Source organism: Scyliorhinus torazame, chromosome 11, assembly GCF_047496885.1.
Source record: "Scyliorhinus torazame isolate Kashiwa2021f chromosome 11, sScyTor2.1, whole genome shotgun sequence".
In the NCBI taxonomy this organism is placed as follows: Eukaryota; Metazoa; Chordata; class Chondrichthyes; order Carcharhiniformes; family Scyliorhinidae; genus Scyliorhinus; species Scyliorhinus torazame.
The window spans coordinates 190,455,711-190,470,786 of record NC_092717.1 but is presented as its reverse complement, the minus strand read 5'-3'; the positions used below and the strand labels follow the sequence as shown (position 1 = coordinate 190,470,786).

The 15,076-nt window shown below is 44.3% G+C and overlaps 1 protein-coding gene across 3 annotated transcripts in view; it reads right to left on the bottom strand.

The window, feature by feature from the left end:
* Nucleotides 1–15,076, bottom strand: part of scap (SREBF chaperone) — a 193,613-nt gene that overhangs the window by 105,114 nt on the left and 73,423 nt on the right. For 2 of the 3 annotated variants that reach the window (XM_072468197.1, XM_072468196.1), the window contains one exon: nt 11,406–11,535. The exons of the other annotated variant lie outside the window; for it this stretch is intronic. In XM_072468197.1, coding sequence (XP_072324298.1) covers nt 11,406–11,535 — 130 coding nt within the window. The remainder of the gene's footprint in view (nt 1–11,405; nt 11,536–15,076) is intronic. 3 annotated transcript variants of the gene reach the window in all.

Genomic DNA, 15,076 nt, shown 5'->3' with positions numbered 1-15,076 from the left:
GAAGATATTCTTGAAAAACATTAATGCACTGATCTTTGTGTTTGTGTGGTTCGGGAGATCTTGCGGGACAGGAGGGCTCTCCTGGAGTGGGCGTGAGCTGTTGCTGCTGAACATGATGAACTACTACTGGGTGGCGAACATTGCCATGGATAGGAAATGGGTTGTGGGGGAGCGGTCGGATGGAGGCAGCACCATGGAGGGGAATGGATTTAAAGGCTGGGGAAAGGTTCTCGCTGGCCAGGCAGGCCAGACACTCCATGAGCCCAGTGGTGGTGTTGGCCTTTCGAGTGTGGAGGCAGTGGAGGCAACATTTGGGACTGGAGGGTGCCTCGATGTGGGCACCGATCTGCGACAACCATAGATTTGCGCCAGGAGGATTGGATGAGAGGTATTCGGGATTGGCAGCAGGCAAGGATTGAGCGATTTGGCGATCTGTTCATAGGGGGCAAATTTGCGAAGTTGGAGGACCTGGAGGAAGAGAATGAGTTGCCCAGGGGGAATGGTTTCAGGTACCTGTACATCTGGGATTTTGTAAAGAGAGAGGTGCCGTCCTTTCCTGGGCTGCCACCCTTGGGATTGCAGGATAAGGTACTGTTGAAGGATGAGGTAGGGGAAGGAAGGTGTTCGAGTTCTATAACCGAGGTTGATGGACTGGGTGGGGGACGTAAAGCGTAAGTGGGAGAAGGAGCTGGGAGGGGAGGTGGAGGCCGGGACGTGGGCTGAGGCCCTGTGGAGGGTGAATCGTCGTTGTCGTGTGTGAGGTTAAGCCTCATTCAGTTTAAAGTAGTCCATAGAGCACATATGTCGGTAGCACAGATGAGAAGGTTTTTTGAGGGGCTAGAGGATAGGTGTGGGCAGTGCGCGGGGGGGCCTGCGAAATACATCCACATGTTTTGGGCATATTCAAAGCTAAGGGGGTGCTGGCAGTGGTTCATGGAAGTAATGTCCGAGGTGCTGGGGGGTAAAGGTGTCCCCGAGTCCTAAAGTGCCGATATTCGGGGTGTCGGAAGACCCAGGGTTCAGCGGGCGAGAGAGGCTGACGATTTGGGCTTTGCCTCCCTGATAGCTGTAGACGGGTTTGTTCGGGTAGAGGGACTCAGCCGCCGAAAGCAGGGGTGTGGGTGAGCGACCTGGCGGAATTCCTGAGGCTGAAGAAGGTCAAGTTCGTCCTGAGGGGGTCGTTCGATGGGTTCACTCGGAGTTGAAAGCCGTTTATTGATTTCTTTAAGGAGTATTGAGGGGTCAGCAAAGGCAGGGGAATAGGGAGGGAGTAAGGGGGTTGAAATGGGGAAGGCAGGATGGGAGAAAGGGCGGTATTAGGGGAGCGGGTGGTAGTGGGTGTTGCTGGTTTATAATGTCGTATGGTTGTTCTGCTTTTGTTTGCTTGTATGAAAATGCCTTGAATAAAATATTTTTAAAGAAAATAAAATAATTCTAAGTGTGGGCTAAACTAGTGAGAAACTCCCCAGGGCCCAAAAAGTGTGGTTAGATAACGGTGGGGAATTCAATCGGCAGAGCCAACGGGAAAGTCCCAGCAACGCCCGCCACAAATGACACTTAGAAACGTTTCCGTTCGATCATACCCATTAACTCTGTTCAGCTCCACAGATCTGCTGTTTTTGTCCAGCATCTTCCGTTTTTATTATATATTATTGAAGATTGACTATTTGATCGTCAGTTTGGTCCTTCATCTCTACACAATTTGCATTTATATCGCACATTTAACATTGCGAAATGTCGCATGGAGCTCATCAAGGAAGGTTTCAATAAAAACCTTTGACAGGAGATTTCAAGTCAGCTGTACAACGTTTATCTAAGAGGTGAATTTTACAGAGCACCTTAAAAGGAGACAAGAGAAGTAGAAGGCAGACGAGTTCACGGAGGAAACTCCAGAGCCTGGAGAAAACTGAAAGCATTCGGCAGCACTGTGGCACAATGGTTAGCACTCCTGCCTCACGGTGCCGAGGTCCCAGGTTCAATCCCGGCCCTGGGTCACTGTCCGTGTGAAGTTTGCACATTCTCCCCGTGTTTGTGTGGGTTTCACCCCCTAAACCCAAAGATGTGCAGATTAGGTGGCGTGGCCACGCTAAATTGCCCCTTCGTCGGAAAAAATGAATTGGGTACTCTAAATTTATAAAAAAAGAAAGCTGAAAGCATGACCACTAATGGTTTTGAGGTTAAAATTGGGCATTACGAAGATGTTGGTTTACAGGACTGCAGGGACCTCATAGGTTTGTAGGGCTACAGAATAGGGAAGGGTGAGGCTATAAAGGGTTTGGAAAACAAGGATGAGGATTTTACAAGTGAGGTGATGTCATACTGGGCACTAGTGTAGATCAGCAAGCACAGGTATGATGGCTGGACAAAACTACAAGTTAATATCCAGACAGTAGAGTTTTGGATTAACACAAATGTATGTAGGGAGTGAGAAGTTAACATGGTTGGAGCTGAGCATTGAAATGAAATGAAAATCGGTTATTGTCACAAGTAGGCTTCAATGAAACTACTGCAAAAAGCCCCTAGTCGCCACATTCCGGCACCTGTGGGGGGAGGCCGGTATGGGAATTGAACCCGCGCTGCTGGCATTGTTCTGCATTACAAGTCAGCTGTTTAGCCCACTGTGCTAAACCAGCCCCTGAATAATCATTTCTAAAGGTAACAAGGGCATGGAGGAGAGTTTGACCTCAGGCAGGGCCAGAGTCAGGCAAGGTTACAGAGGGAGACAGTGGTGTAATGGTATTGTCACTGGACTAATAATCCAGAGATCCAGGAAAATCCCACCATGACGGATGCCAAAATTTGAATTCAATACAAATCTGTAATGAAACGTCTAATCAACACCGCCGATTGTCGTAAAAACTCATCTGGTTTACTAATGTCCTAATGTGACTCCAAAAGCACAGCAATGTGGTTGACTCTTAAAATACCCTTAAAATTGATGGGCAATAAATGCTGGCTGAACCAGCAATGCCCACATTATAAAGGAATTTTTAAAAAAGTGGAAGTAGATAGTCGTCGTCATGGGATAAATACGTGATCGCGAGCTACTCTCAGGATCAAATACAACATATTACGAGCGTTAAATGGTCATGGGAGAATATATAAGGCTGCAACATAAGGTCAATACATTCAAATATTGAAGTGGCCACTCAGTAAGGAGAAGAATCTTACTAGCTGCATTTTTCAGCCTTTTTGGCCGGGGCATTAAACTCTCTTTTACACAATACTCCATAGCACACTGAAATCACTCAAGAGCTATTTAACTGACATTGTAAAGAATGTAAGACATGTGAGAATGAGATAGGTCAATAAGATATAAACTGTGAATAAATCATAGAAAGTTATCTCTGGCTCAGGGCTACTGAATATCTGGAAAACAATCCATTTAAAATAAATCATACTTTGCTCCAAGAAAATTGCAAGATTTAAATTAATAATAGGTGTCTGTGGGAGTACAGTAGGTTGTAATTGAGGATAAGCTGTAAGGCCTTCCTCCAAACCTACTTTCAATTACCATTCATGATAATAATCACAAGTACATTATTATGGTGGACTTATTTTGAAAGCATAAGAATTAATGTTTAAAAATCCACGTGCTGAATGGCTTGTTAGACTAATATGCTATATATTATGGCAATGAGATAAGGGAACAAGAACATAAAAAACTCAAGTAGATCATTTAGCCCTTCAGGCATGTTCTATCATTCAATCAGATTGTGGTTAATCTGCAACCTAACTCTAGATTCCAGGCTTGGCTTCTGGTCTATATAATTTTGAGTGGATTTTTTTCAGTAAGTGGAAATGGTGCAACTCATTTTAGCATCCCTGGGATAACAAGTGGGAATGGAAGGACTGATTGCCAACTGGTAATCTGTTGAATGTAACCCAGATGGAAGTTGCACTCATCCCCATTCCCGCAAAGAGTCAAAGTAAGTACCAATGTTCGCAAACAGAACAAGACATGTAAGGAAGTCAAGCATTGCTTTTATCGTGCATTCATTAACCAGCCTATCATTATTTTCAAGTCAGGAAGGGAAGAAAAATTGGTCAAGAAAACATTGTAAAATCTTTGATGTCTGAGTGCTTCAGTAGGATCAGAGGCAGCTAAAAGAGTAATAGCATGTACTTTAATGGAATTCTGTATGTTTTTAATTACAAATGTATGTTTACTTCTCTCTGCTTTAGAGAGGGTGCAGAAGAGATTTACCAGAATGTTGCCTGGTATGGAGGGCATTAGCTATGAGGAGCGATTGAATAAACTCGGTTTGTTCTCACTGGAACGAAGGAGGTTGAGGGGAGACCTGATAGAGGTATATAAAATTATGAGGGGCATAGACAGAGTGGATAGTCAGAGGCTTTTCCCCAGGGTAGAGGGGTCAATTACTAGGGGGCATAGGTTTAAGGTGAGAGGGGCAAGGTTTAGAGTAGATGTACGAGGCAAGTTTTTTACGCAGAGGGTAGTGGGTGCCTGGAACTCGCTACCGGAGGAGGTAGTGGAAGCAGGGACGATAGGGACATTTAAGGGGCATCTTGACAAATATATGAATAGGATGGGAATAGAAGGATACGGACCCAGGAAGTGTAGAAGATTGTAGTTTAGTCGGGCAGCATGGTCGGCACGGGCTTGGAGGGCCGAAGGGCCTGTTCCTGTGCTGTACATTTCTTTGTTCTTTGTATATGACTGAAAAGTATCAGAGGTAGAAGCAGGGACGCTCATTGCATCTAAAAATATTTGAATATAGTTAAACTGCCTTAACATACAGGGCTACACAGCAACAGCTGGGAAGTGGAATTTGGCTGGTTAGCTCTTTTTTGATCAGCCTCCTTTTGTGCCATAAATTTTCGATCAAATTCAATCTCACTGTAGATAATTGATCTCAATAGACGAAGGATGTCAATTTGACAATGAGAAATAAAGGATAGTGTGCAACCCGAAGACTTCGCTTCAGCCAATTTTGTTTTCCATCATCCTGGAATCTCTCAACTCCTTTATGAGGCATGAGTTTCTTAGCTGGAAGCCATCCTTCACTCAAGTGCGCAATTATTCAGCTGCGAGTCTAGATAGGGAATTCTGTGCTCATCTAACATCTAAACAGTAATGTTTAAAAATAGAAGGAAAGACTTGTATTTATAGTGTGCCTTTTGCAATCAGGCTGGCGGCCCAAAGTGTTTCATAACGAAGGAAATATTTTTGAAGTGTAGTCACTGTTATAATGTAAGAAATATGACAACCAATTTGCACAACAAGCTTCCACAAACAGATGTGTGGTAATGTAAGATAATCTGATTTTTGGATTGCAGGTTTTATGATTCCCGGGTTGTGGGACAAACATCAGCCACGACTAGGGATAACTCCTCCCCCCCCACCCCCCCATCTCAAAATTGTGTCAACAATTATAATTCCTCCAAGGACCCAGTATTTCTACAGTAGTAAGGAGTAAACAACTAATATGCAAGTTGTTGATGATCTTTTCAAACAGCACCAGTGGTGGTGAGGTTGGGGAAGAGTGAAGTGCCACTGTGCTGCTGAACACATTTACGAGAAGACATTAACTTGTGTGGCAGGGAGCAAAATAGCTGGTCTTGCATCAAATCAGCATTAGACTCTGAATCTGCATACTCAGCATACTTCTGGAATGTGCATCCAACATCTGCACCAACGGTCTTAATACTTCAGGAAAAGTAACACCACAATTGGGCATAAGTGACACAGATCCCATGTTTCTATTAAAATGGTACGGAGAGTGCTGAAACTACCAGTTCCTCAGAGCCAAACTTTGTGACCATCGAATTAGTACAGTTGGAAGATGAGGAGGTAGGCATAGGTTTAAGGAGGAAAAGATACTGCAATTAGTGACATTAAAATTGGAAACATCAGAAGCAGGAGAAAGAATACAGATGTGACAGTCGAGGAGTATTCTATCTAAGATCTTCCCGATTAGTCGAAGTTGTAAGCTACCAGACAAGGTCTTGTGAATATCTAAAGTAAGGCTCGCTATTTGGGAGTTCTAATTATAGTAATCACAATGTGCCTTGCTTTCACTACCTTCAGTGTACAGGATAGACTATGACTTAGATGGCTATCTTTTCCTTTACTTCAACTAAATATTTCTAATTCTTGAGAACTAGGCATGGTTAAGTGACCCTTCCGATAGCCTCAAAGGGTGAGAATATGATGAGCCTTAGTTAAATGTCGCTCTTATTTATTAAAATAGACACGGATCTGTATGGTAAAATATTTACGCAATTTATTTAAAGAAAAAGGGTAATACAAGTATTTTTGGTAAATGAAATGAATGGAAATCGCTTATTGTCACAAGTAGGCTTCAAATGAAATTACTGTGAAAAGCCCCTAGTCGCCACATTCCAGCGCCTGTTCGGGGAGGCTGTTACGGGAATCGAACAGTGCTACTGGCCTGCTTTGGTCTGCTTTCAAAGCCAGCAATTTAGCCCTGTGCTAAACAGCCCCTGTACAGTTTGACAAATACAGGATATATGATGAGTTAGCATGTGAGCTTCTTAACTACATATTTGCTTAAGCTATAAACATCTCATACTTGCATCGACTAGTAGCCTCGGAATTCAATACTCAATCAATGAGCAGTACTCTATGAGTCGAGATAGTAGCTTGGTCAAATAAACACCCAGCAATCTCTTAAATAGCTCTCCAGTCGAAACTCTAACTTTCGCAGCCTGTGCTTAAACATTTATATAGGGTTTTCTTACGTAGGGAGTTCAAGGGAGTTTTTTGCAGAGCATCTGCTTCTGAAAAATAGATTGACTCCCCAGTTATTTCGAGACAAAGAGCAGTCTCTCTCTTGGTCGGCAAGGCCTTGGTTTCTAGGGAGGTCCAGCAGGGCACCTGTTCCTAAAGATACTCAGTTGATCCGGTAGCTATCTTCAGAAAAACACCAGCCTCCCTTCTTGGCAAGGCCTCTTGCCAAACAGTAGCCTCCCTTAGTGGCAAGGCCATTAGACAAGCAATTTCCTCCCTTAGTTGGCAAAGCTTATTTCCAGTCAAGGCCACTAGACTTAATGAGTTCACTGCACCTGGACCGTTACAAAGATAATGGGCACGATTCTCCACTCCTGCGTCGGTTTGGAGAATCGCCTGGGTCGCCAAATTTTCCCACGACGCCGGTCCGACACCCTCCTGCGATTCACGGAAGCAGCCAGATCGGCACAATCGGGTTTTGTGCGGCGCGGTCCAGTGAATCGCCCGAGACCGCCAAAATGGCGATTCACTGGTACCCCCGCGATTCCCAGTGCCGGATGGGCCGAGCGGCCTGGCCAAAACGGCGGGTTCCCTCAGGCGCTGTCCACACCTGGTCTCTGCCGGCGGGAACAGCCGCGGGAACGCTGGGGAGGGGGGATCCTGCACCCGGGAGTGGGGCCTCAAATGGGGTCTGGCCCGCGATCGGTGCCCACTGATCGTCGGGCCGTCCTCTCTGAAGGAGGACCTCAATTCTTCCGCAGCCCCGCAAGATCCGTCGGACACCTTCTTGTGGGGTGGACTCGGGGAGGATGGCAACCACGCATGCGCGGGTGACGCCAGTTATGCGGTGCCGGCCGCGTCATGTATGCGGCGCCACGCCTGGCACGCGTAAATGACGCGGCGCCGCTCCTAGCCCATTTTCGGGCCCTGAATCGGTCGGGATAGGGGCCGTTTCACGCCGTTGTGAACCTCGACGGCGTTCACGACGGCGCAAACACTCTGTCTCCATTTCAGAGAATAGCGCCCAATGTCTGTAATACATGTTGAAAACATTATTGCGATAAGTGCTGGTTTACAAGAGATAAATGACTTCATCAGTCATCAGTTTTTAATATAGGGTTAAATACATGATCTAATATAACATCAGTTCTGATCAGTTTTTAATATAAAGTGAATATATGATTGAATATAAAATCAGTTCTGATCAGCTTTTAAAATAGGTGGATACCACCACACAGCTAGCAAGAGGAAAGACAGCCAGAGGAACAGGGATTGCAGAAGAGATCATCACCAACCTGGTGTAGCCACCTAAAATGGCTGATTCCCGATTAATTTGGCCAAAACCCGATATAAAATGGCTAACCGAAAAGGCTGATGGGAAAAGCAGCCAACAGGGCACAAACGGACAGCTGCAGACAGAATAGTGTATTCGGTTCTGGGGAAGTCAACCCAGATCGATACCTGCGACCATTAGCAGCACATCAACACAGACATCTACAGTTTAATCGGCTATCCCCGGGAACAATTGCAACATATTAGCAATTGAATGCCGGGCCAGACCTCTCGGCGCCAGCAGTGGCCGAGACAAAGACAGGTGAACGACCACCCCCCGATCAAGGAATCGGGGTTCAATGGAGCATATCGAACCCAGTGATTGGGAACAAGTCCAATCACTTGGGACTCAGGGTCAAGGTCTGCCCCGAGAGGCGGAAAGCCCCTGGGCCCTATAAATTGAGGGGCCAAGTTCAGATCGGCCCTTCTCTCCCCTCTTCTCCTGCTCACAACCTTTGCAAGAACCATCGGTCAGAAACCGCAAGTTTGACTCCAGCGATCGCTACTCGATAGAGACTCCTAGCCATCGACCTGTATCAGCCTTTTGAATCCCGCAGGCCAGACCCAATTCGACAAACCATTCGTTTCCCTGACCTGGTGGGCCATTCCCAAAAGTTAAGTATTGGCCAGTAGTGGTAGGTAGTGATATAGAAAGTAGGATTATTGTGTAAGTATTTATTGCTGTACATAATAAATGACCGTTGATTTCAATCTTACTAAGCGGTGTGCTGACTTATTAATCATAACTCGAGCTTGAACCACGTGGCGGTATCAGAAAGATACCTGGCGACTCGTGAGCAAAGGTGACATAATCAGAGCTAATAAAACTAAGGCTAATAAGAGCAACACTGGGTAATCCTTTCACACTGGTAGGTCAAATCCACTGGGAGGTGGCGGCATAGTAGCATGCAGTCTAGAGGAAGTGGTCTTAGGATTGTTTAACATTTACACTATGCCTCATGAGGTCTCCTGACATCAGGTAAAACATGAGCATGGAAACCCCATGCCGATTACAGCTCATCACCCTCTCTCAGCTGTTGGCAGTACTCCTCTATTTTGACCACCACTCTGAACAACCATTCAGGAAAACAACACCACCAATGTGACTCTGGTCAGGGGCAATTTTGGTTCAACAACACTACTACCGACTGAGCTGGTTGAGTCTCAGAGGACACATCTGACAGGCTGGGCCTGCCGCAGGTGGGGAGAGGAAACCAACAGAAGGAAAAACCTACCTGACCTTTTCCTTACCATCTACCTACTGCAGATGATCATGACAGTATTGGTATAAGTAACCACCACACAGTCATTGTGAAGATTAAATTCCATCTTTATTCCAAGGACACCCTTCATTTTGTTCTGTGGCACTACCACTGTGCTAAATGGGATAGATTCAAAACAGATTTAGCAGTTCAAAACTGGGTACCCATGGGGCACTGAGAGCCATCAGAAGGAAAAAATAATTCTACCACATTATACCAGTACAACTGCAACATTGGCACCTCTCCGACAAAAATAAATATTGCATAGATATGTCTTGTCTGCAGGAAAGGACAAATTCAACCACATTGGTCTACTCTCAATCATCAGCAAAGTAACAGAAAGTGCTGTTGACAGTGCCAACAAGCAGCACTTACTCACCAATGTTGAGTTAGGGTTCTACCAGGACCAATCAGCTCAATAACCAATTCGAGCCTTGGCTCAAACAAACAAATCCCAGAGGTGAGGTCTTTACAACTAGGGCTGCATTTGACTGAGTGTGGCATCAAAGAGCCTGAGTAAAATTAAAGTCAGTGGGATTGAGGGAGATGGCTTCCACTAACTGGGGTCAGAGCCTAGCACAGAGGAAGATGGTGTGGTTGTTATAGGTCAATCATTTCAGCCTCAAGACATCGATGCAGGAGTTTCTTAGGGCAGTGTACTAGACCCATCTGCAGCTGCTTCATCAATGACCTTCTCTTCATCACAAAGTTAGAAGGGGGGAGTTTACTGATTACTGCAGTGTTCACTTCCCTTCACAACTTCTTAAATGAAGCAGTCCATGCCCACATACAACATTCAGGTCTGGGGCAGGAGGGGTCTCTTTACTGACTGGAAACCAAACTAACAGCAAAAAATTGTGCTCTGAAAGAATTGGTCAGTGATTGTCTATTCTGTGGCAAGTAACTCAACTCTTGATGCCCTGCACAAGTCAAAAGTCTGACACAATACTCTCCACTTGACTGGATGAGCACAGATCTAATTCAATCAAGCAGCTTGACACCAACCAGGACACAGCAACTAGTTTGATTGGTACCCCATTCACCACGCTAAACATTCACTGCCTCCATTACTGGTGCACCATGACTATGCTGTAGCATCGAGAAAATGCACTGTAGAAACTTGCCAAAAAGCCCCCAAACCTACAACTCTACCATCTATAAGGATAGGTTCAGCAGATGCCTTAGAATACCAACTGCAAGTTCTCTTCCAAGTCATCCACCATAGTAGCAAAATATGTTGCTGTGCCTCCATCATTACTGGGTCAACGTCCTGGAACTCCCTACCCAACAGCACCATGGGGGGAGGGGAACCGCAGTGGTTCCAGATCAGAGCTCTCCATAATCTTCTCAAGGAGAATTAGGGATGGGCATTAAATGCTGGTGATGCCTACATCTCATGAACAACAGAAAGAGAACGAGGGAGAAACTACACCATTGTCAAACTAGTACAGAATCCTCCACCAGCAGTAAGTTGGGTCACAGAATTTGAGGCCAATTCAATTATATTCCAAACTTTAAACAACAAAATGATATTGTCCCGAAAGATGTGCTGTTAGGTAATTTGATCATTCTGAATTCTTCCTCTGTGTACCCAAACAGGCGCCGGAATGTGGTGGCTAGGGGCCTTTCACAGTAACTTCATTGCAGTGTTAATGTAAGCCTACTTGTGACAATAAAGAATATTTGTTGATAGTTTCATCTGAACATTCAATGTGTTTTTAAAAATTTAGATTTTTACATTTATGCCTCCAACTAAATATTAACTATAAGTATATACCCTACATCATGCAATTTGTTCAATATTTCTTAATACGATTCACTTCTTATGTGACAAGTGATCATCTGAGATTACTTTCACGACTACTGACAAACTTGCGACAAGTGGTACTGAATTCTCGGGCTGACAATTCTCTTTCTATGCAGATAGAATGCAGTTGGCCAGACAAAGGGCTGCCCTGAAGCACTCCTCTCCCAAAGTGAAGGGGTGCGTCAGAGACAGCTAACCTTAGTGTTCACCATTACCTACTTTACTGAAATGGCAACAACTTTCCTACAGGAGATGTAATAGTCAAACAGTTGAACAGTGCAGAACTTACCCAATCTGGTCTATCACTCTGATCAGTGTGTCGTGGATTTGGTTCAAGTGGGGGTATAGAGTAATCCTTCACAGGTGTTGTGAACTCCACAGGTCCTGTTCCTGGCAGAGGTAGCTTTAATAAGGGATAACTGTGATAAATCAAAGTTTTAAAAATAATTAAGTACAAAATCCCAGAAATGATGTTGCAATTATTTTCCACTCACCTTTATAAATATTAGCAAAAGACTAACTGAGCTTGTACAGGTAAATGATGATAAATACAGATTTCTCAGGAAATACTACAGTAGAAAAAGGATTTTCATCGATTTACAGGGAGTCCCGGAGTGCCATGAAGACAAGGCATGTCAATACTTTACATTTTCCAAGGCCCGTCTCCTATGGCAAGGAGACTCCAGGAGCATTGTGAATGTTGACAATCCTGCATTTCACTTCAATTTTCCTCGACTGATGTGTGTTGTTGTGATGCAGTGACAACAGCACTTGTACTTCTGACCTAAAACGGATTCATCTTAAATACTAACTATTCCTGTGGAGTCTTGACACACTTGAATTACCCATATTACTTCTAAAGTGCAGCAACTTATTATGCCATAAAAGCATTGTAAAATAAAATGATGTTTTTCCCAGCTTAGATTCTGGCAAACAGAAGTATTTTCTTCACTTTAATCAAACCTACATTGCTGAGGTTTCACTTCATCCACTTTTGTTAGCATTCAGAATACAAAGTCACAGTTGTGTTATCCACCAAAAAATATTCATTTGGGAACAAATGTGAGTCATGCCACCAGCAAGCTTGCAAACTGCTTAAAATTAAAAGACCTTTGAAGAAGCATGATATTTTGTTCCTAATTAAAGTATGGTAACTTTGTTGTGTGATTCAGCAAATCAAATTTTTCTGCCATCCACTGTGACAGACAAGCTAACAACGATATATCACTGTGCACACAGTTCAAAATGCTGACTGGAGAGACAACACAAGTTGGAAAGTCAATTATTTATTTATTATGTTGGATTAACATCTCAATCCAACAGAACTAGAACTATTGTATGCACTCAGAATGTTTTCATAGTGGGGAATGGATTCAGAGGCTGGGAAAGGAGTTAGTGGCAAAGTTTCATAGAATTTACAGTGCAAGAAGCCATTCAGCCCATCAAGTCTGCACCGGCCCTTGGAAAGAGCACCCTACTTTAGCCCACTCCTCCAACCTATCCCCGTAACCCTACCTAGCCTTTTGGACACCAAGGGGCAATTTTGCATGGCCAATCCACCTAACCTGCACATCTTTGGACTGTGGGAGGAAACCGGAATACCCAGAAGAAACTCATGCAAGCACGGGGAGAAACATCACACTCCACAAACAGTCACCCGAGGCTGGAATTGAACCCGGGACCCTGGAGCTGTGAGGCAGCAGTGCCACCCACTGTGCCACCCCATAATGGTATCAATTTTCCTAATATTAAGCACATGGGGAACACTTTGGAAAGGGAGAGTGATCACCTCGACGCTGTGGTTCATACTTGAAAAGGGAGGTAGATTTTAAGCATTTGTGCCAAAGAAAGATTTCATTTTCCAAGACAGTACAATCAGTGCAGTTCAAGGGAAGCATTCATTTGGTGGACTTCACCTAAAGTCAACTGTACCGTGTTCCTAGAAGATGATAAATGAAGAGTGGGGAGGAATTAGACTATAGCAAGGCATGGGGTAATAGCAATTCAAGGTTTGATGCTGGACCATACCCAAGGAACAAACCAACCTAAATCGGCTGCAGCATTTAAAATCTATACCTCAAGGACAATCAAAGGACACTTAACCATACATTCTTTTACTTTTTTTCATTGGACTCAACTCACCTTATTTCTGATACATCTCTGTGTGTTTGTGTGGGCCCAGATTATTGTATGAGGACTGACTGCCTTGATGTCACACTTTTATTATTTTTCTCGGGTTTTGTAATTAATAACTTGGCTTTTTTTGACTCCAGAAAACCATGTTCGATTGACCCCTTATTGCTCACAGCTTAAATAATTAAACACATTCGGATTCGGAAAAGGCACATTCTTGTGAAAGCGAAACTGTGACCGACCAAGGGGGTTAGATAGACGAGGGCCTGTTCTCCCCCCTCCCACCGGATATTTGCTTAGAGGAAGCTTGACAAAACATTGGTAGAAGTGGAGATGCATGTAATAGATGTGGTGAAAATTAATAGGAAAATTGTATTGGAAAGGCTGGCTCCGCTTAGAATGGATAAATCTCCACCTCTGTCTGGGTGGCTTGCATGACAAGTTGCTGAAGGAAATGGAGTTGAGATAGCAGAAGGGGCAAGGACACAGAAAGGATAAACCAATGGACAGACAAGTGGCAGATGGAATTTAACACAGAAATGTGAGGTGGCACATTTTGGCAGCAGAGTCAAGTTGAGGCAACACAGACTAAATGGAACAGTTCTTAAAGAGTATATAGGAACTTTTGGGTTCGTATGCAGAGGTCTTTGAAGGTGGCAGTACATATTGAGAGCAGTTAGCCCCAAAACATATGGGGTCTTGGGCTTCATAATTGGAGGGATTAATGACAAAAGCAGAAAAGTTACACTGAGCCTTTATAAAGTTCTGGTTAGACCACAACTGATCATTTTCACCACCTCTGGTCAACATACTTTAGGAAGGATGCGAGAGCTCTTGAGAGGATGCAAAGGAAATTTACCAGAATGGTTCTAAGGAAGTGGGATTTTAGAGTCAAGGTAATGTTGGAGAAGCTGAAGTTGGTCTCCTTGGTAAAAAGCCAGATTATGGGAAGATTTCACAGTGAGATACAACAGAATATGTTTAGATAAGATAGACAAAGAGAAGCTCTTCCAATTAGCTGACAAGGAATGGGGGACATTTTTTAAAGCTTTGGGCAAGCGATACAAGGTGTGAGGATGAACTATACAGTAACCTGGAACTCTCTGCCAATGAGGGTGGTGTAAGTGGAATGATGAATGACTTCAAAAGGAAACTGGATGAGCACTATGGGAATAAAGGGAAAATGGGACTGACTGGATTGCTCCAGAAACCCAGCATGGACTCAGCTGACCAGTCCATGTCCAAATCCAGCAAGACCTCGACTTGAACTGACAAGTAGCAAGTAGCATTTGTGCCTCAAGTGCTAAGCAATGACCATCTCCCTTGACATTCAATGGCATTGCCATTGCGGTCTCCTCCCACTATGAACATCCTGGGGGGGGGGGCGTGTTACCATTGACCAGAAATTGAACTGGGCCAACCATATGGATACTATGGTGACACAAGCAGGTGAAAGGCTAGGAATCCTGTGTCGAGTAACTCACCTCCCGACTCCCCAAAGCCTGTCCACCAACTACAAAGCAAAGTCAAGAGTGTGATGAAATATTCTCCACTTGCCTGGATGAGCTCCAGCAACATTCAATAAGCTCACCACCACCATCTCAAGGGTAATTAGGGATGGGCATTAAATGCTGGCCAAGCCAACAAAGCCCACATCCCATGAATGATTTTTTAAAAAATGGCGATTTTCTGTGTTGCAATGATTCTGACTCTATAAGAGAACATCTAAGAGAGCAACTGCATCCATAGAATCCCAATGGTGCAGGAGGCGGTTATCTCGCCCATTTGAATCTGACCCGATCCTCTCCCGCTCTCTCCCAATCACCC